The sequence below is a fragment of the Camelus dromedarius genome, chromosome 6 (assembly GCF_036321535.1).
Source record: "Camelus dromedarius isolate mCamDro1 chromosome 6, mCamDro1.pat, whole genome shotgun sequence".
In the NCBI taxonomy this organism is placed as follows: Eukaryota; Metazoa; Chordata; class Mammalia; order Artiodactyla; family Camelidae; genus Camelus; species Camelus dromedarius.
The window spans coordinates 3,183,537-3,209,656 of NC_087441.1; the positions used below are offsets into that span (position 1 = coordinate 3,183,537).

Here is a 26,120-nt window from a genome sequence, read left to right on the forward strand (position 1 = left end):
AGGAAATTGTGTTAGTGACTTAATGCTAAACCACTCTCGCATCCCTGGAATAACCCTTGGGAGGAATCTTTACTCCTCAATTGGTTACACTGTTTCTGACTTTTTCATCTATGTACGTAAGTGAGACTGCTCACTGGTTTTCTGTTTTCCTGTCTTTGGAGGGTGTTGGTGCTGGGGCTATGCTACACTTATGTAATGACCTGAGAAATGTTCCAGCCTTTTCTATAAACTAAAATGGCCTAAGCAGTAAGTGAATGATTTGTTCCTTCAAGAGTTGGTAGGCGTCAGCTGCAAAACCGTTTTGGTCCTGCTGGGGCACAGATCTCGGATTGTCCCTTCAGTTTCCTCTGAGATACTGACTTCCGGTTTTCCCTCGTCCCTTTTTGCTGTAATGTTTCTTGGGAACGCCTGTACTGCCTAGAGCACGTGAGTCACAGCTGGCGTTCCAAACGATGAGCAAAATCTTCGCAGGCTCTGTCCTTACAGAGCTCCTAGTGTAGTGGCGGAGACAGACCTCTATCAAATGCCATCGTAAGTGTAAACTGCAGTCACATTAAGGACTGCAAGGAGCAGAACACAGTGCTGTGAAAGCTCCCAATAAGATCTGACCCAGTCGAGGAAACCTCCCGGGACTGAGGGGTGTGGGAGGGCCAAGGAGGCAAAGAGGAGAGATGGGTGCACTTCGGAGGAGGAAGGAACAGGGTGCTTCCGTGTACAGATGCCCTTGGAAGGGCCAAGTCACTTGGACCTTGTAGAGAGTTCTTTTAAACTAAAGGGTGTAAGATCAGATTTGTGTTTTGAAAAGACAACCCTGGATTAGAGGAGGCAAAGAGGAGACTGAGGTTAGATTTTTTTCTGAAAATGTTTTTGATCATATAGATGAGGTTTCTTATTTTCTTATTTCCAGATGAGCAAATTTGGGGTAATCTTTAAATTCGTAGGTTATCATTTCATCTTAATAGTGTTTCTTCGTTGGGGTGATGTTGGCTTTTGGGGCAGAACCACTCCTCTTTACACAAGTCCATGGAATAAACAGAAACGCCTCCGCCTGCTCTCAAACGCCCTGTGGCGGGGCGGTTCACCCTGCAAGCTGAGAATTCGTGAGTGAGACTTTCCAGCCAATTTTATAAGTGGTAGGTGCTTTAAATATTCTTCTGATCTATGCTTGCATTCCCTTCCTCATCTGTAATGCAATTAATGAATATTTTCTGACTTACACCCGAGTCCTGATTAACAAATAAGCTCAAAGCAAGTCTGACGTGAAAGAGAGACGCAGGGAAAGAGAGAGGAGTTTTTTTGGGGGGTGGGGTCATTAGGTCTATTTATTTATTAGTTTTTTTTTTAAAGGAGGTGCTGCTGATTGAACCCAGGTTCATCCCCAGATTGCGTCCTTGCCTTTACTGCTATTATACACTGTACTAAACCACTCTGATTTCTTTTTATTAAATTTATAACTTATTTTTACATGAGATAATATGTTTTCCTCTGGCCACAAGGTGGCCCATGCACCTCTTGCATAGACTTGTGTGGTGGCTCTGTTTCTCAGAATTCTTTTTCTCTGAGCAGTAATTTCATGTTTATCATCTGGAGGGTTGAGATTGCCAGAATTCTCGGTATAGGTAAATACAATATTTGCAACATATTTGTAATCCCAGCCCACTGGGAACAGTGGGATATGTTGGGCATTAAAGAAATACTTGTTGAAGGGAATTGCACAAATGAGTGATGAAATGAATACACAGTTTTTCGTTCAGAAATGGAAAAGCTTATTTGCTGTAAGAGCGTAGGCCATGGGAACGCCTAGTATGAGTTCAAACACCAGACCGCCATTTACGAGGCGTGTGCTAGGGGACAAGTTAAGCTTCCTTTCTGTGCCTCAATTTTTCTAATATGTAAAATGGAGATAAAATTTTCCCCTGAAATAGTGGCGTTACTGAGAGGACTATATAAAAGGTGCCTGGCCGTAGTAAACACGAATTGTTACATGTTGTTATTAGTGCAGCAAATAAAATGCAACGAATGTCAGTAGGAACGCTGTGAGTCTCATTAGAGGTTGTGCTTCATATTTTTTACAACTGGAATGTTGGGAACACCAAGCAGTTGGAATGGGTGCTGGCCTTAGATAAGCCGATGGAGCTCGGGCCAGGGCACCGGGGAGGCCCGCGAGGCCCTGGGAGAGGAGCCCGGCGGCAGGCCAGTGCTGCCCCAGCCCGCCCGGGCGTGCTGAGTGTTCCATCCCCAGCACACGGCGCGGTACAGAGACTGACTTACATCTTCTGTATTTGTATACCCGCATTTATTTCTTTATAATGCGAATTTCCCACTCAGTTACAGTGTAGAATAGCTGAAATGGGCATTTCTGATAAAGTTTACCTGTAAACTCTTTGAACCGCTCATTGGCTTACTCTTGTTTCTTGTTTGTCTTTAGATATATGCAAAAAACCTGGTGAATGCCGATCGCTGTGCCCTTTTCCAGGTCGACCATAAGAACAAGGAGTTATATTCAGACCTGTTTGATATTGGAGAGGAGAAGGAGGGGAAACCTGTCTTCAAGAAGACCAAAGAGATCAGGTACAGCCCGGAGGAGCGCGTCGGTGCTGGGGCTGCAGCTGCGCAGGTGTCCTGTCACCCACTCTTCTGTGCTGTGCACAGGTGTGCTGACAGCACTTGTCACACTGTGGTATCATTCCCACCAGGACCCGCCTCCTGAAGGTAGTGCTTCTGGGAATGACATGGCAGTGCCAGCGAAACCGCGCCTAGGAAGCGTTAGCGTCACTCCTGGAAATGCCGTCTTCCGGAGGCGGTCCTTTTGGAAATCATGTTGGAAAAACTTACTAGTGCTCCCAGGTAGGTAAAGGTGCACCCCGCCTGGAGTCTGCAGGGTCTCCTATGTCTAGGAGCAGGTGTACCTAAACAGTTCTGTCCCCACCCTCCCCAACCTATAGGGCTGTCTGAGTCCAGGCCACAGTGGAAGCTGACCCAGGTGGTTTGAGAACTTCAGCTCATTCTGTAACTGAGCAGTTGGTTTAATCAGTCAGAGAGCACACACTTCCACTGCATCTTGAAACGAAAGCCTTCTTCGTTCTTTCAGCTGTTGTCACTTAAGTGAATGGTTCGTTTGGCTGGTGGAGCTGTAGTGGCTGTCACGTCACAGTCTGAACACCTGCAAGGAGTACTGTCACAAAGCTTTTAAGAATCAAGCTTAACAGTCAGAAATTGAATTTCTTTTAAAGTCACTTGCATTTCTTTTGCTTCATGTGTCTTGTTTAACTGCTTTTCCGTGTCATCCTCTGAAGGGCTTTGGTAGTCACAGCGTTCTAGTAACACCCTAGTTTCTTACTAATAAGAACTGCTGTGTATTTGGGCTGTCTGTCCTAAGGGAACTCGCAGGTGTGATGGGGACAGGGACTGTGGCCCGCACTGGGCCTCCCTGCTGCTGGCCACTGGGCACTTCCCATTCAGTGGTCCTGGGGTGACACCATCTATACTCCATACTCACATAGCTCTGACTATAGGCACTATTTAGGTTTTCTAAAAAAATTATTTTATTTTTGTTTATTTAGAGCTCAGTAAATCAGTCTGGATATGGTCAGTTAGGGAAAGTTCTCTCTCTTGCTTTAGCTTTGAGGGCTGGCATTGCCCTCATTTTGAGGCTGTTAACTCGGATATTTACAAGCGTGAGTAAACGGTGAGGGGATGTGGCTGGCTGCGGCTCTCTCAGCTGCCGACTGGTGATGCCCGCGGTTGATGGAAGGCGTGCCCTCACTTACACCTTCCACTGACCGGGGATGGCAGACCGTGGAGAGCTACCCTGAGACCAAGAAAATCACACCTGAAGTGGTTCTGATAGAGGGCAGTCTAGTTTGTTGTGTTCATGCTGTTCACAGCATAAGAAAACCAGGAGGAAGACAGCCTTGTACTCTGCAATACAGTGTTGGGTTCACTTTTTGGTGTTTTAAGAAAATTAGTTCTCTTCAGTGTCAGTTCTCTTGAAGTTCCCTCAGGGAAAATCCTTAGGGTGGAGTTTTACTTCAATAATGACTATGTTCTGTAATGTTGAAAATGTAATATTATGAAAGTAATTTTTAAGCTATTGAAATGTGTAGATACTGTGATTATAAGACATCTTAAATAAATTTCAGATGAGTGCATGTATGATTATAATATTGTAATGAGAAAGCTATTTATAAATATGAGAATATATTTATGTAAAAGAAAATGCTGATTTGAGGTATCAAAACATACTGAAGTGTAATCAGATAATTCCTGCATTTTGGCTATTATTAAATTTAACAAATTAGAGAAGTAAACATACTAGATGTTGTAAATTGGCGTTATTTTGGTATAGTACCTGTTTTGTAAATGGCCTTAAATATCAAGTCCTCTGTAGTATCTCAAGATCACATACAACCTGTGGGTTTGGTTATCGTGTGGTGCAAAGTACACTGGTGTTGACCAACATTCTTGTTTTTATTGTGTCACTAATATTTTAAGAATGTTGGCAAGTTACTGAACCCATATGGGCCTCAGTTCACAATGAGAATTAATTAAGAAAATTTCTGTTGAGGGGGGAGGGTATAGCTCAGTGGTAGAGCACATGCTTAGCATGCATGAGGTCCTGGGTTCAATCCCCAGCACCTCCATTAAATAAACAAATAAATAAACATAAACAGATCTCTTTAAAAAATTATTTTGAAGCATCTTGTAAATTATAAGGCATTTTGCAAATATAAGTGATTATTATTGGTCAGTGCAGGAGAATGCTAGTTAATTTTTCAGTTTGTGACCCAGTATAATTTAATATATTGTGAATTATATCCTAAAACAAGGTTCTCAAGAGATTACTGTGCAGTGCTTTTCTGCTTTACTTTTACATATTTCATAAGAATAAGGTGATTTAGAATATGTAAATGTAAAACCAACTCAAACATTTAAAATAAAACAATCTTTTTATTCAATATTTGTTGGTACTGAAATGTCTCAAGTTATTTACAGCATCTGTGTTTAAATCAGCATGTCCTTCTCTTTTATATGTGCAGATTTTCCATTGAGAAAGGAATTGCTGGTCAAGTAGCGAGAACGGGGGAAGTCCTGAACATTCCCGATGCCTACGCAGACCCACGCTTCAACAGGTGAGGAAGAGTTTGCTTCCTCCAGCGGCTTCTCCTCCGTGACCCGCGTGGCTGCAGCAGAGCCCGGTTCTCCACATCCCGGCTCAGTTAGATTTTTCCCTCCTTGGTGCTGAACACTTTGTATGAACCGACTCTATTGTCAGTAGTCAGGATTTTCAGATATTTATAATTGATGGATTCTGAACCATTAATCATCTCCAGTTACAGGAGTTTAAAATGTTATAAAAACAACTGAAAAGCAAGCGTTTAAATTTATGAAGTTGCTTTTTTTCATTACAATGTCGTCATTTTGTCCTGAGCACACTCTCCGTCAAACCGTAACCTTAAAAGGCTGTAACACAGATAAAAGTACCTACTTTTGAGTCCAGGTTCTGTCATTTATTAGCTCTAGAAAGACCTGGAGTTAAGTTACTTAGTCTCCCTCTCTGAGCCCCAGTTTTCTCATCTTTAAAGTGGGCATGATAATACCTATTTTATAGTTTTTTTTTAAATTAGAGAAAATATTCATAGAAGGTCTGGCAGCTTTACCTCACACAAGTAGGAGCTCAGTCAGTTGCTGTCTTCATTGAATATTGTTAAAGTTGGCTATTAGGGTTGCCTATGAAGGTTTTTTGTTTTGTTTTGAGCTGCTTTGGACAACTAGAAACCAGTTTATGTAAGTTGATTTTAGTAAACCTCTCAAAATTGAAAGTCTCAAGATTGCGGCTCCGACTGTTGGGGGTAATGGTCCGGACATTTTGACAGCAGTGTTCTGCTCATTGCAACGTTGGCTTTCCTTTAAGGGACAATTCAGTAACGTAAGCAATAGGAAGTTTTTTCAGATGTCTGATTAATGTCAAATATACGTACCTCGTATGTAAGCACAGCTGTGTCTGAGTAATACGCTTCATCAGTAAATCAGGAGTATGCTGGAAATAACAGTTTTTTCCTTCAAAAAACCAGACTTGTAATTTTAGTGCTTAAATATTGAAAATATTTATATATCCTTATATAAAGCCTTTATATGAAAATTTTGGGGCAACTATTAAGCAACAGATTGTGAGAAAATAGTTGCACAACATCTATCTGGCAAAATACTTGTATCCAGCAAATATAAAAAACTCTCCCCACACAGCTGCAAGATAACCTGATTTAATAAATAGGATACACGATTTTAGCAGACACTTTACAAGAGATCTGTGAAATGGCCACTAAACATACGAAAGATGTTTGACGTGAGGGAAGTAAAATTAAGTGAGATCCTGCTACATACCAACTTGAATGGTTAATTCTTTTAAAAATTGGTAATAGCAAGGTTGGCAAGGACATAGAGACATTTGGACCCTTACACTTTGCTGGTGGGAGTGTTTATTGGTACAACCACTTCAGAAAACGGAGTCGCAGCTTCCTGTACTGTTCAGCTCTACTCCCAGGTGCGTCTCCAAGAAGAGTAACACCTGTCCACACAAAGCTTTGTGTACAGATCTTGAGAGCAGCAGCATTCGTAATTGCCAAAAACTGATGTTTAATAAGTAATAATGTCCATTAACTGGTGAATAGATAAATAAAGCGTGATATACTCATACCATAGAAGACCGCTCAGCAATCAAAAGGGCAGAGCCTCTGAGGCGTGATGCACCAGCAGGGCTGCATCTCAAGAACGTTGCTTGAAGTAGAAGAAGCCAGACGCAGAAGACGACCATCTAACTAGTTGCCTTTAGTTATATGGTTGCTTCTATGGAACTGAGTCCTACTTCCAGAAAAGATTTCCTCTCAATTAGGAGTCAGCCAACCTCTTCTTTTGAGGATGCTATAGTAAGTCTTTTTGGCTTTATAGGCCGTAGCACCTCTGGCCCAAGTCCTCAGCCCTGTTGTCAGGTGGTGGCAGTGCGTTAAGGAGTGAGCTGGTTGTATTCCATGAATTCTCCGCGGACAGCACAGGAGAGGGCTGGTTTGCCCATGGTCTGTAGTGTGCTGATCTCTCCTCGAAATTGCTAAGGTGGTAACTCCCGCTTAAGTTTGTTCAGCAGGTTGTACCTCTCATAAATATGACCAAGTTCAAAGGAATGTGTTATTTTACCAAATGTATTTAAATTTTTCCTCTGAATCCAGTTTGTCTGTGTGTGTAATGCTGAATGCTTAAAAGCAAATACTGAGCATAAAGCTTCCTAGAGACCGTTCTGAAAATCTGTCTTGAAAACAAAACAAATCGATTAGAATATTTTTGAAAAAGTTTCAGCAAAACACTTGCAAATGTCACACCGTCTTTGAATTTAGAAGCTGACAGTTCCGTTACAGTTAACTGTAGTAGAAGCATGTAGATAGCAAGATGGAGCCGAGATTCATGCTGGAAGGTGTGCTTTATTTCCTTTTGCCTTTTCCTTTGGTGGTGTTGTCTTGCTCCTTGACGTCCCGCAGAGAAGTGGACCTGTACACGGGCTACACCACCCGGAACATCCTGTGCATGCCCATCGTCAGCCGGGGCAGCGTGATCGGCGTGGTGCAGATGGTGAACAAAATCAGTGGCAGTGCCTTCTCGAAAACGGACGAAAACAACTTCAAAATGTTTGCTGTCTTTTGTGCTTTAGCCTTACACTGTGCCAATGTAAGTGATAACTTTTTTAAATACCTTTTTTTTTTTACTACTCAAAGTTAAATTTTATTAACTTTTAAATGAAGTAGTTTAAGTTTTTTTTTTCCACTTTCATAAGCCAACAGTGATTTCTGATGGAGCGTATTTTAGGAAACACCTCAAAGTGCCTTAGAAGAAAAAAAATCTCCTAATATTTGGCGTTTATTTCAAGGCGTGAACTTGTTAAGATGAAAGACGCGGTTGATGTAAGGGTAAAATGGTGAAGCGCAAGGTTTCTGCCTCCTGGTGTCTGCTGACGCACAAAGGGGGTTATCCAGACCCTTACGTTTGCCATTCGTACCGCCTCTGAGATTCTCGTACAAGCGAAAGACGCAAGCAGTGCCTTGGCACCAGCCAGGAAGGTTTCCTGTGTGAGGAAAGCGAGGCAGCCGCTCAGCACGACCGTCGGATGCCTCCCAGGCGCGACCTCATTTCATCCTCACGCAGGCCTGCCCTCCTGACTGAGTGACATGCTGAGGTTCCGTTTACTCTGTGAAGTCTCCCTCTCCCGTAGGTGAACTTCCCATCTTTCTTTTACACGTTTGCATTTAAAATAAGTTAAGTATTTAGTGTTCTGTAAACTCGAATCTTTTAGCGACATTACTGGAATTTTGAAGTTAGGGAGAACTTTATTAACCTTTTGATGAAGCCAAATCAGCATAAATGGGAATTATCACCTTAGTAGTTTAGAGAAGTTGCCTTTGGGGAAGTAGAACCCAGTTCCACAGGAGCAACCGAGTAACTAATGGAAACAGCTGAGAGAGGACTAGGAACAAAAAAAAGACTAAAACCTTGGTGACTCAGGATAGCCGTCTGCAGTCCAATCAGTGCTGTTCAGTATGCTCCCGCCCTCTCTCTGCGTCGCCACGTGCCCTGTCGTGGGGACGGTGGCTGTTACTTGGCTCACGGGAAATAAACTAGAGCAGTTGTCAAATGCTTTTTACTTCAAGCATTTTCTGTACCTGTGTATCTCCTCAGAGATAAAAATACTGACAGCTTACTTTTGTTTTGTTTCGTTTAAAAGTTTTAGAGAGTGTAATTTCCAGTGTATGCTAAATACTGATTTTCATCATTTAATAATGTAGTCCACGGAATCTAGGTGTTAGAACAACTTGGCATCAAAAAATATAGTGACAAGCTCTTATGATTGGAAACTTTAGCATCATTCTTTTCTCTCTTTGAACATGTATTTTTATTATCCCATGGAAGTTTATTCTAATATATTTTGTGCTATGAAGTGTTTTGCTATTTACCCTAAGATCATATTCTAAGACAAAAATGTATAATAAGTATTAAAAATTAATTTTGACCTGTAGTAGTAATTATTAGTATATATGTGACCAGAGCAACCATGTTATTAAATTTTGACAAACGATTATCAAAAATTTAAAGTACACATTATTGGAAACTATTTTTCTTAATGAGATGGCTGTGGTTTAAAAATAGTTACCATACCCATTCATAAAATTTACCTATTATTAGAGTAAAACTAGGCTTGACATAAATTTTTTACCCTTTTATTTTGAAATAATTTCAGACAGAAAGCAACATTGTGAAAATAATACACAGTATTCCCTTATACCTTTGCTCACGCTCCCCAGATGTTAACATGTTACCTTATTTTTAACTTTCTTTTATTGTGTTATAGTCAGTTTACAGTGTTGTGTCAGTTTCCAGTGTGGAGCACAGTTTTTCAGTTACACATGAACACACACGTATTCATTGTCGCATTCTTTTCTGCTGTGAGACTGTTACCATTTTTGTTTTCATATTCTTACTTTCTCCTGTCTTTTTCATTCATAGATACCATTTTTCTTTGATATATTTGAGAGTATGTTTCAGACAGTATGTCTCATAAGTCTATAATTTTTAAAAACAAGGACATCTTATTTTTCTGCTGCATAATTAAAAATAAGGAAGTTCATGTTGGTACTGTATTCGTTTGTTAGGGCTGCCATACCAAAACTACAGAGCTGCTCAAGCAGCAGCCCTGGCGGTCGGACGTTAAAGGTCAGGTGTCGGTAGGTTTGGCTTCGTAGGAAGCCTGTCTCTTGGCTTATAGGAGACTTCCCCTCCCCACGTCCTCACATGGGGCTCCCTCTGCGGGTGTCTGTGCTCTAACCTCTAACCTCTTCTTGTTGGATTAGGGCCCACTTGAGTGGCCTCATTTTACCGTAGTTGCCTTTGGAAAGGCCCCATCTCCAAGGACAGTGCCATTCTGAGGGTCTTGGGGATCAGGGTTTCAACGTGGATTTGGGGCCACCGTTCCGCCCGCAACAGCTGCTGCACCGCTGCCTAATCGGCAGACCTCTTCAGTCTCCTGTAGCCTGGAACCATTCCTTGCTCCTTGTGTTTCATGACCTGGGCGTTTTTGAAGGGTATAGGCCCTTTATTTTTGTAGAGTGTTTCTGAATTTGATTTTGTCTGGTGTCTTCTCATGATCATACTAAGGTATCACTTGGACAGGAATCGCACAGAATGCTGTGTTCTCACTGAGTCCGCTGTGGGCGGGCACACGCCTGATTACTAGTGATGCTACCTTCTGCACTCTGTTAGGGTGGTGTCTGCCAGGTTTCCCACTGGCTCATCCTTTCCCCCGTTTCCTCACTATTTTAGAAGAGAATTTACGCAAAAGCCTCAATATCCATCTTCTCTCTCTCTCTTCCTCTCTGCATATTGATACCTTCTTCTAACACCACGGAGTTCTTTCCAGCCACTTCACTTCTGTCTTTGAAACTTTGTTCTTTGACACTGAGAACTGTGGCTCCCGCAGTTCGGCATCAGTTTTATTTCTACTTGTCGCTCTTATTTTTTAAGGAAGCCTTAAGAATTCTTCCATAACAATTGCTCTTAATTTGATCTCCACCTGAGCTAAGATGGCAAAAAGTACTGATAATTCTCTCATCACAAGTTATTTTTAATGATCTATCAGCTGAAAACTCATACAGGTCCACCCTCAGCATCTGTCAGCATCTGGTGGAGTTCTGGAGATGCTGTGAGACTTTATTAGCACCACTATTTTAAATTGTCTCTTTGTTTTAAGAGGTTTTGGTATTAAAGCAATTTGAGAAAGGGGTTATTTGAAATGGGAGGTGGGGAAAAGTCATTTGTAGGTAAGAGTGTGTAAAGTTAAGAAGGTGGAAATTGATCCTCTTAAAATCTATCCATGTTTCCATGTATCCCTTGAAAAATCACTGTGTACTTCCAAGAATACATAAATGTCAGTTTAAATACTGTGGAGTTAATTCAACTGCGTTATTCAAGGAGCTCACCCAGTGGGTTCAAAGCTCTTCTAAGCCACTGATTGTGGCATCGTAAAACATGGCACCAATCGTGATGAAATGATTATGCCAACTGAATACCAAACTAAAACAAACGGATACCAAACGAAACCGAGAAAAATAGCACTCTTTCTGAAAAGTCGTGACTAAGTGAACAGGCACTCTGTCTTTACGTGATCATTCAGGTAAATTATTTAGGGTAAAGTTAGTAGAGTTAGTTTATTGTAGTTTTTATAAACACTTTGAAACCCACAAAGCTATGTCTGCTCTCCAGCAGTGCCAGGTAGTGTACGTGCCCCAGTTGTCGTAAGTCATCATCTGGTGACTCGTTCTGGACGTAGTCAGAGCTAGTGGACCCAGGGCTGGTCACCGTGAAGGTGCCTGTTGAAACCCAAGTAATGCAGCTTCAACTCTCTGTGGAATTCATTACCTTTTTTTAACTATAATATTTATTCTCACTAGAAAAGCTTGTAAAATTTATATTATTTTCTATAGTTTCTCCAACTCACAAAGAGAAACAGCCTTCTGACCTGCAGCTTCAGGGTCCCTCCTCCTCCCCGCCGCCTTCGCTGGCCTTCCAGTGTGAGGAAGGCTTGGTACTGGGGTTATTTCAGGACTGTTGCAGTTCAGTAAGAAGACCAGTTTACATGTCTGCTTTAAAGTGATGACTTGCTTCGTTGAAGCAAACGTCCTTCTGAATGAAAAAGGAAGAGGCCATGATTCCCCGTGTGTGCCAGCTTCAGTGAGACAGCAGTTGGTCTCCTCACAAGGGAGCCCCAGAGACTTCCCCAGCCAAGCCTGCCGGGTCACCGACCTCCCCCTCAGAGACAGACCCGAGTTCCAGCGCTCGCTCGGCACTTACGTGATTTTTTTTTTTTTTTTTTTTTGAGCCAGTTTGCTTCGTGGTCCTGAGCACTTTTTCCCCAAGCATCATATGAAGATTAGGCAAAAACCTTGTGGTAAATATTGTCCCAGGCCATTGATCGTGTCTGTGGCTCCCTGCCTTCCCTCCGTGTTCTCCTTGTTTCTAGAGAATATATGTGGATATTTATTGCAGTCGCAGGCCTGAAGCAGGTCTGTGCAGTGTGCAGTCCTGGTGACCGCTAGCTGTTGTCGGGTGAAATGGGCTGGTCCTGGGAAATTCGCAGTGTTTCTGCTCTTGGACAAATTCTTATATCCTTAATAGGAGTGTTTTGCCACATGCAAAATATTTCTGATACTGAATGGGGTGATGCTGTTCAGCGGTCTTGTTTGGTTAAAAGGTTTGTCCAAGAAGCAGGGCACATGGGCCACACAGGCCCTCGTTGCGTCTGCTCTTCTGTAGCTTGTCTGTAGTTCTTCGACATCATTCCCCTTTTATTGGACTAAAGCGACAAGTTTCTGAGCGGCAACATCTCCATTTTATTTTTAGCAGATAACTGATAGTGCTGTCAGCAGAACGATACCCATTTTAAAAGACTGAAAGACTCTTTAAAACCGTCAGTTGATTTACCTGTACATTGTGTGATTTTAAAGAAACAATTTGATATGACACAAAAAGCTAACAGAGTAATACATGCCTGTATCCTTGGCCTGGAACAAAGGAGTCCTTTAAGGTAGATCGGCTTTGCACATTTTGAGTTAGAGACATTTAACATTAAAGAGGGGGTGGAAAAAATCATTATTAAAATGAAACCAATTGGCTAGGGACAAATTTAATAAATGATTCAACCTTTATTTATTCCTGAATTCAACAACCAAGTATTGGGCCTCTTTTCTGTGCCAGACGGCAACTATGATGACTGTAATGTCCGAAGGGCCCCTGTTTGACATAGCACTTACTAAGTGACAGACCCTGTTCAGGACGCGCTACATATAAACACTCACCCCTAGTCCCACCACATCCCGAGTGAGGTTAGTATTAGCTCCACCTGACACAAGAAGGAATGGACGCCCAGCGTGTAAGGGGTTTGAGGCCGGTCTCACCGCAGGTGCGCACGGCCAGCGCCCAGACGCATGTGGGCTCACCCCAGAGCTCTCGACCTGCTGCCTTTCACTTGTCTTTAGGAAAGAGCATCATGAAGAACTTGGCCTCGGCTTTGGTTAAGGAAAAAAAAAGGATTTCTTTGCATTTTGGTCCTGTGATTTCCCGAAACCAGAATAGCTGTGCAGGCAAAGGAAGTCACAGCTCGAATGCTGTATGTTTGCAACAGTGTATTTTCAATCATTCAGTTGTTTTTTTATCAGCTCAGTTCTTAAGGGGCATAAACTTGTGGATTTTCCCTCGTGTTGGTCTCTTCCTTCTTGGATTCATCCATCCATCCATTTACTTATTTACTTGATTTTCACTTACATTCTTAGACTCATGTGGAGTCACTCCCCCGTGGGAGGCCCCCATGCCCAGGGTTGTGGAACTTTCTCCACGTAACCCAAGTGTTCATTGTTCTGGGCCCACTTTTGTGTTAGGTTTTTTTGTTTTTTTTTTTTTTAACTTGAAATTCTGGCAGTCTGTCAGCAGTATAAAATTGGAAACTACAGCTGCGTAAGATACAGTTTGGGTTTTTATTTCCTCGTGGATGTGGACTGTTACCCCCTCCACACCCCTGGCCCAGTCAGCCTCCCTTTCCCTTTGCAGAGTTCTCGGCTCAGTGTCTCCTGTCACAGCCGTGGCTCCCGCCCCCCACGGGCCTGCAGGTCCCGTGGCCACGCGCACAGCTCCGCTGGGTCTCATCTGCCGTGGTCCACCGCAGCGCTGTTCGATGCTGCACAAGGCTTCTCGTGCAGGACTCTCCCTGCCTGTGTGCAGTGTGTCTTTGGATTTGTTTACAGGACCAGATTCATTTTATTAACACCATTCAATGCTACATCATATTGGAAACTTGCGCTTTAGCCAGTATTCTGTCAGTCAGGTCGGAAAGGTGAGTGGAGCAGGAAGGGGACAAGCTTCCCGGAAGAGAGGCGGCGTGTGTCTTGCGGACTAGCTGTGCCCCGTGTGTGCTGCCAGTGAGGAGAGTCCTTACTTGCTGCGCGGCCCGGTTGCTGCGGTGCATGCACAGGCTCCCGCGACGGACACTTTCAGGCCCCCACGTGACACCCTGGACGCAGACTGGGGAGGCCGAGTGCCGGACCGGCCCTCACCGGGCAGGACAGCGCGCCACCGCCACGCGTGAGCCGTTCACCGCCCTGAGACGCGGCGCTGCTGTCCCGCAGAGAGGAGTGCGCGGTGACTGCCGGCAGCACTGAGAGCGTAACCAGCGCGTGCCCGAGTGCGTTCCGGCCCCTCACGTGTGGTGTCCCCCCGGGGTGAGGTCCCGCAGCGTCCACGTCTGCACCGGGAGCCCCGGGGCCCGGAGAACTGAGCGCCCGGCCCCCAGGGGGGCAGGCGGTGAGTGCTGCAGAGGAGACGCCGCCCGGGCGGCCGGGCCGGGGTCGGGCCCTTCGTCGCTTCACCCTGAAGTGACTGCGCCCACTGTGAACATCAGTGTCAGGGGGTCCTCGCAACACCACCGTTTGTAGACGGTGGTGATTATTGTAGAAATAGGCCAAGAAAGACACTCTGAAGCATCACTAACGGAATGTCCTTGTCTGCCAGTAAGTAGAGACGCCCTTCTGTGCAGTTACAGTGGTTGTGTTTTCACCATGTGGGAGAAACATGCGAGTTATATTCCTGATTCCAGGTCATCTTTCTTCTGTCTCCTGTGCCTTTTCCATATGTTCGTGCCTAAGATACACCGTCAGAATAAAAGGCAGCTGCCTCCGCCGGCACCTCTTCCCACTGGACAGTGAGTCCAAGGCTGATTCCTCAGTTCCCGTAGACAAATCATGATGCAAATCAACTTAAAAAGACAACATAGTTTTCTACCCTCGTTAGTAATTCACAGTACAATGAACAAGGTAACATCATTTACTAATAATATTATATGATTTTCTACTATTCATATTGAAAGTCATTTAAAAACAAGGACTAAAGTATCTGTAAAATTTTCCCAAATAATTATTTTTTGCTGTAAAGTAAAAATTCCTGTTACTTACCTACACTGATGACAAAATGAAATATAAATAAAATTTAAATTTCATAATTTATATATTTACAAACATTTATAAAAATTATAAATTTAATTTTATAAATAAAAGTATAATTTAGTCTAATTGGAGGTCATACGCTTGTACAATGTTAAAAAGTAGAGTATTTTTGCGAGGATGACATGAAACGGTGTGTGAAGGGCACTTAGAAAACTGCCTGCCAGAGGAGGTGCTTAGCGGTGTTGATGACCGTAGCAGCAACGTTGCTTTGCTGCCCAGAGTAGCTCCTTTTCCTAGAACTGTCTCTCACCCTGTGGACTGTTCCCCGTCCTGCCAGAACCTACAGCACCCGCGTGAGTGGGAGCAAGCTGCATTCCGCTGGGGGTGGGGGAGTGAGAACCTCTGTGTAGATGTGTTTTTGGGTAAATGACCTTGGAGAAGCTGCTTTTCCCGGATTGTTGATACGTGGATGGAGCTTTCATCAAGTTCATGCACCGGTGGTTGTGTCTTGTCCAGGATGCGGTCTCCTGAGACAGACGGGCTTCTAAAAGGAGGAAGAGGTGATGGTGGGGTCCAGTCTGCACTTTTAAACCCGGTCCAGGCTCTTCCTCAGCTGTGTTAGCGGGACCCCTCTGCTCTGGACATTCATTTCCATCGAGCCCCCTAGGATTGCTGCTTGGGGCAAAGTGCTTGGAATAGCTGTGGAATCCACTGATTATTTACACCTGTTTCTTTTACAGAAAGATTTGGTGATCTTTTCTGATGGCAGATGACAATGTCTCGATACTTAGAAGGTGTATTCAAAGAAATAAACAGCATTTAATCTGAACCTTCAGATTTCAGGTGGCATTAACACTGAATAAAAAGATAATTGCTTTTCTGAATAAATGCCTGCTTTGCACACGGAGCATTTCGAAAATGGGTGTTTGCAGGTATTTCCATCACCGTTATGTGACTTCTTTGCTGAAATGTATGTGTCATATATACAAACTATCATAAACCTTTACGAAGACTGGGAGCAAAACTTTTTTCAAAGCTTTACTGAGGTTTGTAAATACACTAAACTGCACATGTTTAGAGAGTGCATCATTGACAAGGGTGTATAACCCCACTCAGGGAAACCATCACCGCAGACAGGGTGACAGATGGAGCCACCCACCTACACGATTGCTGAGTGCTCCTCTGTGGTCCCTCCCACCTGCCCCACCCCATCTTCACCCCCCAGGTTCAGGTGGCCACGATCTACTTTCTATACGTACTTTGCATTTTCTAGGATTATTTTTTACAAGTCGAATCATAAAATCTCTGTTCCTTTTTGTCTGGCTTCTTTCACCTAGCATAATTATTTTGAGATTTGTCCATGGCATCGCGTGTAAATAGTTCATTCTTTATTGCTGAGTACTCCATTGTACCGATGTACTACGAGTTGTTTATTTAGTCACCTGTTGATGGGCATTTGAGTTATTTCTAGGTTTTGGCTGTTACAGTAAAGCTGCGGTGAACAGCTATGCACAAGCCTTTGGGCATCTGCGTTCCTTCCCTGAGTAGATACCGAGATGTGGGATTGGGGATCAGATGGTGGGGGTGTTTAAGAAACTGCCCAACTGCTTTCCAGAGTGACTGTGCCCTTGCTCGCTCCCAGCATCAGCATGTGTCCCCGCTCCTCCACCTTTGCTGCCTCTGTGTCTTCTGGGGTGAAAGGTCAAATCGTTTGCCTAATTTTCTTTATGTTTTTTTTTAAATCTCTGAGTTTTGATAGTTCTTTATATATTCTTGATACAAGTCGTCTGTCAGACTGGTGATTTGCAAATATTTGCTCCCCGTGTTTGGCTTGTCTTGTCATTCTCTTAACAGTTTCTTTCTAAGAGCAGTTCTTAATTTTAAAGTCTAATTTATGAGTTTTTCTGTTTATGATCATGCTGTCAACATTGCATCAAAGAAATATTTGCCTAACCTAAGGTCAGAAAGATTTTCTCCTATGTTGTCTTTTAGAAGTTTTACAGTTTCAGGTTCTACATTTAGGTCTGTGACTCAATTTACTAAAAAATTTTGAGACGTGGTGCAAGGCAAGGCCCCACATCCATGTGTTTATTTCACACACGGGCATCCAGCTGTCCTGCCCCAGCACCTGTGGGTGCACGGACTCTCCCCCTCCTCCGCCTCCCCTCTGCAGCCCTGCTGCAAACCAGCCAGCCGTGTACGCTTAGGAGTGTGATGTTCTCCTGACGACCTGACCCTTTGTCATTTGAAATGATAAATGATCTTTATCCCTGGTTATAGTCTTTGCTCTGAAATCTACTTATTTGATATTTATACAGCCATTCCAACTTTCTCTAGACTGGTGTTAAATGGTATGTCTTTTCCAGCGTTTTACTTTTAGTCTGTTTAAAGATGCTTCTTGTAAACAGCGTAAGTTGGGTTTTGCTTTTCTAGTCAATCAGACAGTTTTTTCCTTTCAGTGGGGATATTGAGACCAGGCATATGTTATGTTTAGGTGTAAATCCACCGTCTTGGTATGTGTTTTCTATTTGTTCCATCTGTTCTTTATTTCCTTTTAGTTCTCTGTCTTCATTTAAAGTGGGATTTTTTTTTAAATTTTATTTTATGAAGCAGCTTTTCACTTATTAAAATCTTCCCCATGAAGAATTTCATTTTCACTGTTTTTGAACTTATTTGATAATGTATAAAGATGCAGCTGAATAGTTTGCAAAGTTAACTGATTGACATCAGAGAAAATGGAAATTTATCTGAATTTCAGTCAAAAATATTAGTGATTAGGGAACAAAACTTGGAAGTGTGATGTTTAAGAACAATTATTCCACTTGGATCCACATACTTTTTGGCATATTCTTCTCAAATAGTACAACTATTTCTAAGTATTGAAGTAAACTGAAACAGAACTTAATGTTAGCATTTCACAAAGTATTAAAGAAAAAAATTTGAAAATTGATAACACATAATTACAGTGCTTCATTTCAAAATACATAATTGTTTAGTAAGAACAAAAAGTCTTGTTCATTAAATAAAATTAAATATTTTAAAAATACTTCTTTTTTAATTTCTATTTTAGTTTATGTGTTATCATATAAGCAATATATCAGCACATCCCACGTGCGCACAGTCGCTAAAGGAATCCACGTTTATTATACATCTGTCTCCAGATTTGTTTTACCAATAAAGAGTTTTACAATCAAACATTTTTCAAACTCCCTGGACTAGAGGACTTTGAGATCACTAAGAAATAAGCTAAATATTTTTAAAAGGAGTCATAGAAAAATACCTTAACTCTTGGCTCATTTGGTTTCTTTCCTAATCCGTTTGGGCTGCTGTAATAAAACAGTGCAGACTGGGTGGCTTATAAACAGCAGACATTTATTTCTCCGATTCTGGGTCTGGAGCCCAAGAATAAGGTGTCATTAGATAAACACCAGGTAATCTCACTACTTAGAGAGGATGCTTGACAATATGTCTTTTAAAATGGAGATGTAATTTTTAAGACACTGTGTGTATCTTCAAAGCCACATATGTGGGTATCTTCGCAGGGCACATGGAATTACACAGTAGGGGTAGTTAGTGGATGGTAATGGTGAATTCAGGTGTTGTTCTGATTCTTTTATACCAACCTCTGGACTTTAATGGCAGAACTTTTTAAACGCTCTTTGCTTTTCGCGCCCTGGGTGTGCCCTGCAGATGTATCACAGGATCCGGCACTCGGAGTGCATCTACCGGGTCACCATGGAGAAGCTGTCCTACCACAGCATCTGCACGGCCGAGGAGTGGCAGGGCCTCATGCACTTCAGCCTGCCCGGCCGCCTCTGCAAAGAGATTGAACTGTGAGTGCTTTGTCTGTTTCTTCAGGAGCAGATTTTTAATATGGTTGCGTTTAAAGTGGAATGGGTTATAGAATTAGAATCGTTAAGTGCCATGTGACGCGCATGGGTTCACGTGTTGCCATTTTCCGCTTCTAAGGAAGGAAAGGCCAGATCTCTTCATCTTTAAAAAAAAAAGTCTGAGCACCATTTTGAAATGAGTTAACGTGAATGTTAGCTTTTCTCATTAGTCTTTGGCATACTTTACATGATGTCATATTTAATATTCAAAATGGCATTTGGTATCAGTTATCTAAAAGTTTTCATTTCCATTTGATTTTAAGTTTACAAATTAAGTTTGAGAATTTAGTAACAAACAGTTCAGCTTTCACACTTTGTTTCTAATCCTATGCTAACATATTTGCTACGGGCGATAGTGTCGTAGGAAAACGGGGCGAGAGGATAGCCGTGTCCCAGGTCTTGCGCGGATCCCTGGGATGTGCCCCCCTCCCAAGTGAGGGTCCTTGGCTTTGCTCAGGAAAGAATTCAAGAGCGAGCCATAGCTGAGTAAAAGCAGGTTTACTCGGAGATACTCCGTGAACAGAGCACGGGTTCTCTCGCACTCTGAAGGCAGAAGAGGCAGCCCGGGGGAAGGGGCCATCCTGTAAAGTGAGAGCGGCCTGGGAGGTGCAATTCCATAGGCAGGACGTGGGCCATCTCAGAAGATGAGAGGCCGTGAGGTGTGGGGGTGAATAGTTTAAAGTGAAAGTAGACACACACTCCACAGACAGGGTGCGAGCCTTCTCAGAGGGCAAGAGAGAGGCCGCGAGATGTGGGGCTGTTAGGGCTTGTGGGCTCCGTAACTTCATGTGCTCAGGAGCAGAAGGACGACTCCAGCTGTGCTGAGGAAGGGCTGGGAATTCCCAGGACCTGGGCCACCGCCTCGGAGCTGTCGTGGTGCCTCAGGTGTGCCGTGAGGCTCAGGGTCTACTGGAAGTCAAATCTTCTGCCTTCTCGGTTCTAACCAGTTTACACTGTATCCTCGATTGTTGTGTCATCCTTTTAATGATTGTGCCCTGTCCCCTTCCCTCCTGTCTCAGTGGGACCTGCCCATTATAAGTGCAAGCCAACACTGTTTAACGACATAAAAAAATCTTCAAATCTTCAAAAGTGAGCCAGAGCTGATTTTTGTTTATAATTGGAAATACAGATATAGTATTGCTAAGTTAATTATACAAGGAGGCCACTAGACCGATGTGACTAACACCCAAGTGGTCCTATAAACAAACAGAATCTAAACTTGTAAATGCCTCAGGGTCACAAGATGGTAATGCTAAAGGCAGCCAGTCCCAAACAGCCAATTAGGCTTTAAGCGGTAGCCACTCAGTTAGCTTCTCTGCATCTTCTCTACAGAGATGTTTCCTTGGCTCCTGTGAGCAAAGTGCTCCCAACCACTGTAAGTTGGTGCTGCCCTATTCAAGTGGGCTTTTGCTCAAATAAACTCTGAAGATTTTCAGTTTGTCTCTGTTTCTCTTTTAGCAGTTTATATATACAGTGCATATTTGTGACACAATGGGGAATATCTGACTGCAGTCTTTGGAGCCAGCTCCCAGGACAGAGCTCCTTTACCCTTAAAGTTTCCTGAGTGATGAGCGTAAGAGAGGTGTCTTTTGTTATTCAAGCATAAGTGAGCTTTGTCTGAGGAATGACTCTGGGAGGGTGAGGGCTGTTTGCCAGAGAAACCAACCTGTGACTAGAGGGTTGGAATTTCAGCCCCACCCTTGGACTCCTTTCCTAGGAGAGGGGCTTCGATTAAGTTAATCTCTGATGACCAATGGTTTACTGGTAATGGAATCTCTTAAAAAAAAAAACCCTAACCAAGGAGTGCAGAGAACATCCAGGTGTGAGCACATCAGGTGCTGGGCAGGGGGTGCCCCTGGAGAGCGCGGGGCGCCACGCCCTCTCCCACATGTGTATCCCTTCCATGTGGCTGTCTTACGGAAACAACAGGCCAGTCAAGAAACAAGCACCACTCGGAGGGTTGGAGTACTCAGATGTATTACGCCGGCAGGCTCAGAGGGGCTTCTGCTCCGAAGCTCTGAGCACCTTCAAGATGTGCACATGAGGTTTTATAGGGTAAAGTACAAGCTTGGGGTATTCGGCCAATAGGCATGGAACAGCTTTAGCAGCAGCATCATCACAAAAGTGGAGGCAGGGAGGCAGCAAACCCAACATTCCAAAGCCAGATATGTATCTTTGAAAATCCAGCTGGCTAGCAAAACACATGAACAGCAAACCAACACTAATTAACCTAGATTTGCAAGTTAGTCTAGCAGAACTCAGATCAGTATTCCAATACTTAGATTTGTGAGTTATCTTGTTAGCCCAGCTTGGCCTCTCCTTCACATTCCTAGACTTGTGAGTTATCTTGTTGGACCAGCCCGGTTTTTCCTTCACAGCTGTTCCCGAGTTGTGTCTCTATAATAAACCAGGAGGAGTAACTCAAGTGCTGCCCTGAGTTCTGGAGCTGCTCTCGAGCATTATCTGACCTGAGCCTCCAGTTCACAGCCCATTGAGGAGAAGTGTTGGTGGCTGGACTTGCAGTTGGCATTCACGGGGTGGGGGGGGGGTCTGTCTTGTGGGACTGAGCCCTGTTACCCTGTGGGGTCTGCATGAACTCCAGGTAGCGTCAGAATTGAACTGAATTGAACGAAATCAGTTGATGTCTGCTGAGAATTGGACAATTGCTTGGTTTGGAAAACTCACACATTTGGTGTCAGAAGTGTTGTAACTAGAGGAAGTTTGTTTTTTTTTTAAATACTTTACTGTTCTGTTTATTTGGGTTAAATGTTAGTAACTAAATTAGCATATGAAAAAGTAGGTAGTAACTTTGGGTGTTACTATTTATGAAATTTTTCTGAGTTAAAATAGGAAACAATCATTTTCAACTCTAAAAAAAATCTCAGATAAGATTTCCCCCTTATCTCAAGTTGTATACTGTATGTGTAGTATTAATAATATAATTATTTTTTACCTTTTCATTGCTCTGATAACAACCGCAGCTTCCTTTTTTACAGATTGTTTAATAGACAGTTAAGCAATGGCTTGAATCTTGGACCAAGTTCCTAAGGGGATGTGTGGCATTTCCTCCCTTAGATACAGCAGAGATGTGACTGAGGAGACAGGAAGAGAGACGGCTGGATCCCAGTGTTGTTTGAGTTTCTTGATAGACGAAAAGTTGAACTACTTTCTTTACTTGTTATTATGTTTATCCTAATTAATTACATTTCCTAGTAAACTTCTTTATTTTTATTTCAGGTTCCACTTTGACATTGGTCCTTTTGAGAACATGTGGCCTGGGATTTTTGTCCACATGATCCATCGGTCCTGTGGGACATCCTGGTATGAATGACCTATAAACTTCCTTTTTAAAATACTGAGTAGTGAGACCGCTTCCTCCCCCTGCCTAAATGCCTTGCCACTCTCCTGGTGGATAATTACCTTAAAATAATGCCATATGTAAACTGTCTCTTCTAAATCATGAAATTAGGAAAGACTACGATGTTGGGCAAATGTACAGCCTTCTTTTGATCTCCCTCAGAGGCTGCCACGCGGTTAACCACCACATGTCGAACCAGGTGATTATACGAATATAGATTCAACCGAAAGAGATGAGGTTACTTTTCCACATAATCACGCACTATTTTAGGTGTGTTTGGAATATATACATATATTTAGCATCAACTTTCGTCCTACATAGCATATCAGTTAAAACAGGTGTGAAAGAAACAGGTCTCCTAATTCAAAGCCTAGTGCTTTGTTAGTAATGAGGTTCTGTTGCCCTTTGATTGCAAATCTCTCTCCTCTCGCTGTGGCCTGTCCCAGAGGCCTTTCATGGCTTTGCATCTGTGTTTTTACAGCTTAAATATGTAAGCATTTACATACATAAAATGCAAAGAATAATTTTCTTTGTCTCTTTTTTACTAATTAAGTCATGAAGTGGCTTATAGAGGCTCTCAGTATTGCTAGAACTAAACTGTCGCTCCTTTCCTGTGGAATTCTGTGTTTTCCCTTCTATCAGTGACTTTTATAAATTACTGTTTCCAAAGGATGCACACAGGACAACTAACACCACTTACTTCTTCGATAGCAGTTGAGAGCTTGACCAGTTGAAACTCTTAATAATGACATACCTTCCGGGACATTTGACAGTTTTCGGTGAGGAAAAATAAAGGTTACATATAGTTAGAGGTTTTATGAACTCTTATCTCTGGTGTTTCAGAGAGCCCTGTTTCATACTGATATGCTTTTGTTTTAAGCTGCCTTAAATCCATTGAGAGTTGGTAGGGCCTTCGCTAAGTCTAAATACATGTTAAATAGAAAAACTCATAAGTTCATGGTATAATAAAATGTATATGTCATGTTCTTTCCTGTGCCGAGTCAGGGTCTTGATCAGGTACACTTGGTAATTTGAGTGCACTCATCTAGAAAATTCTTATGGTATGCATTTTTGCAGTCTGTGAATCTGAATATGTTTCTTGGAAAAAATTAGCTCAAAATACCCTGGAACAGGATGGTGATATGTTGTTGTCTGCTGAGCACCGTGGGATGTAGGAGATGCCTGAAAGATAAGCGGGTGGTGGGAGTTGATGCTGGGTGACCGCCGGCTGACCCGGGATCTGCTCCCTGGTGGGCCAGTTCCTGCAGCAGAGCAGAAGCAAGAAAGCGTCTTCCTCTCTGAACTGGCTGGAGAGACCGAGGGAGGTGGCGACGAGGCCCCAGGGCTCCTGCATGCAGTCACCGTAGAAATCTCCACCGACGCAAGTGTGTGCGGGCACAGACATGTGTCTCTAAGCCAGGCTTACCTCCTAGAATGTACTGGTTCTTTACCCCTTTCTGTCATGACCATTTCCTTTCCACACAGCTTTGAGCTTGAAAAGCTGTGCCGTTTTATCATGTCTGTGAAGAAAAACTACCGCCGGGTCCCGTATCACAACTGGAAGCACGCGGTCACCGTGGCACACTGCATGTACGCCATCCTGCAGAACAACCGCGGGCTCTTCACCGACCTGGAGGTGCGTGTCCGCGCGCGCGCACCTCTTGCGTGGCAGACAGATGCTCTCTGTCAGGGGCACACGTGCGATACGGTTACGTGACGGGTTACCCCAGGACAGATTTTGGTTCAGTAAATTCATAGATCACGCTTTTCCAATTGCAATAGACAAGCGTTTCCCCTATTATTTTGTATAAGAAATGTAGATACAGAAATTCCAACTTCACCAAAATATTCCTCAAGGAAACACTCGTTTTTGTAGTCTTCCTTCCCTATTAAAGCTCAATCCTCTGAAGGGATGTAAACAAAGTGTTCTCTTTGCCCTGTGCCCTGGATAACGTAGTCATGCTTTACTCCTCTGAGGACAAGAGCCTCCAATACATTTAAAACATAAAAGCGTATTTGATCTTCTCTAGCATAAGGAAACAGCGGCTCTGTGGTGTCTCACTGATTTACCAGACTTTCTGTGCTTAGAGCTGGTGACACACTCAGAGACTTGGGGCCCGCCTTGTCCATCCGCTCACGTACCACCGGCGAACCCTTCCCTGCGTGCCCAGCCCCGCCTGGTGGTGGGAGGGCCTTCGCCCCAGCCGTGTGGTCCCAGGTGGGCCCCCCCAGATGGCCAGGCATGTGCTCCCTCCGCCTGATCCCTCCACCCCATGGAGCTGATGAAAGTCCGGACCCCAGGCACCCTCCCCCGTCCTGGGTGGAGCTGATGGCACGCTCCAGGGCGTGCGGCCATGCAGAGGAAGGGGCCACCATCTCTGTGATGAAGAAACTGTGCTTCTCCCAAGGTCACATTCACACCAGAACCCAGGGCTTCTGAGGTCCAGTCCTGTCCTTTCTCCATCCTGTCAGACCAGATTCACAGTTTGGGCAGGAATCTTGGAAGATGCACTTTAGAAAAAAGTACCATTTTAAAGAAAGCCAAAAATGTTCCTTTTTTAGTAATAATGTTTAGATGGGGCTTAGCCTAATAAATAATTTATTATTTATTATACACAAAAAAGGATAAAATTTGTTATTTTTTCATATAAATTTTTCCAAACAATTTTCCCTTCCATTGAATCCTGTAATTTCGAGAATTTCAGTATTTTCTTCCTTCAGTTCTTCTCAAGAAAGTGATTTCATTATCTTCTCTGCCAAAAGGTAGCCTGTAAGTTTGAGAACTGTGGATTATACTTTCAGATGACATTAACATTTATTTTCAAAAATGGAAAATTTTAACACAAGTGAGAAAAATTTCGTTACTACACATTGACTCGCATTTAAGTTCCTAGTTCATTATGTTCACTATGTTTCTCCAAAAGCTCATGTCTTTTTGGCTAAAAATCATCCCCAAATAACATACATCAATATTTAAAATATATTCTATAAGGAGGAGATTTAATTTCTGACAGCTTTAGAAATTGTTATTTGATCTTGTTAAAGGAAAATGTTAACAAAATAATTATTTTATAAATTATTTTCAGATGCTTGATTCTGGCATACATTTAATAAAACCATTCAACATTATATTAATAAAAATAAAAGAGGTTTACAAAATCAGAAAACTTTTCTCTATTGTGCGAGATTTTAAAACCTTGAAATTTCTTACTAGACTCATCATGGTTGACCTAGCAGCATAAAATATGGGAAGAGCCCAGAACAAAATGACCCTCAGCGCAGAACTAATGGAACTTATTGAGTCGTCTTAAGACCTCTGAGCACGTAGAGTTGGTCACCTGCAAAGGTCGTCAGTTTAGGGGTGATGGTGGCCGGGGAGACCTCTCTGCCCATTTAGGCTGCAGGATAAACCAGTACTGCTCAGCGGGGGGAGGGCAGGAGCAGGGCACACAGGTACAGAGACACCTGTGGGGACTTTTGCAGACCCCCAGGCCCCACCACCATCAGCATCTGCCCCGAGTGGGCTCTGACTTGACACAACCCAGAGTGATTCCTCAGGCTCCTCTCCAGAGCCGGCCTTCCACTTGACCTTGTCTCAGAGGAGGGCGCCCTGGCAGTTCCCCGCCTCTCCTGCGTTAGCTCATCCTGCTCCCCTGGACCGTGTGCTGTTATGTCCACCTCGGCACGCCCCCTCCTCCTGCCCCTCCGCTTGGCTCCCTCCTGACTTCTAGGCTCTTCTTTGCTGCAGACCCTGGGTGGAGTGGCTGTGCTGGCTGGCTCCCATGCCTCTCCTCCCTCTTTCTCTAACAGCAGCTCTGATCAGGCCTCTGACCCCCACACTGCAGA

General features: G+C 43.3%; 1 protein-coding gene across 7 annotated transcripts in view; it reads left to right on the forward strand.

Moving 5' to 3' along the window:
* The window catches only part of PDE10A (phosphodiesterase 10A), a 531,531-nt gene that overhangs the window by 464,015 nt on the left and 41,396 nt on the right, over nucleotides 1-26,120 (forward strand). For all 7 annotated transcript variants that reach the window (XM_064486482.1, XM_031456668.2, XM_031456666.2 and 4 more), the window contains 6 exons: nucleotides 2,429-2,571; nucleotides 5,040-5,132; nucleotides 7,530-7,716; nucleotides 18,717-18,859; nucleotides 22,154-22,237; nucleotides 23,760-23,910. In XM_064486482.1, coding sequence (XP_064342552.1) covers nucleotides 2,429-2,571; nucleotides 5,040-5,132; nucleotides 7,530-7,716; nucleotides 18,717-18,859; nucleotides 22,154-22,237; nucleotides 23,760-23,910 — 801 coding nt within the window. The remainder of the gene's footprint in view (nucleotides 1-2,428; nucleotides 2,572-5,039; nucleotides 5,133-7,529; nucleotides 7,717-18,716; nucleotides 18,860-22,153; nucleotides 22,238-23,759; nucleotides 23,911-26,120) is intronic.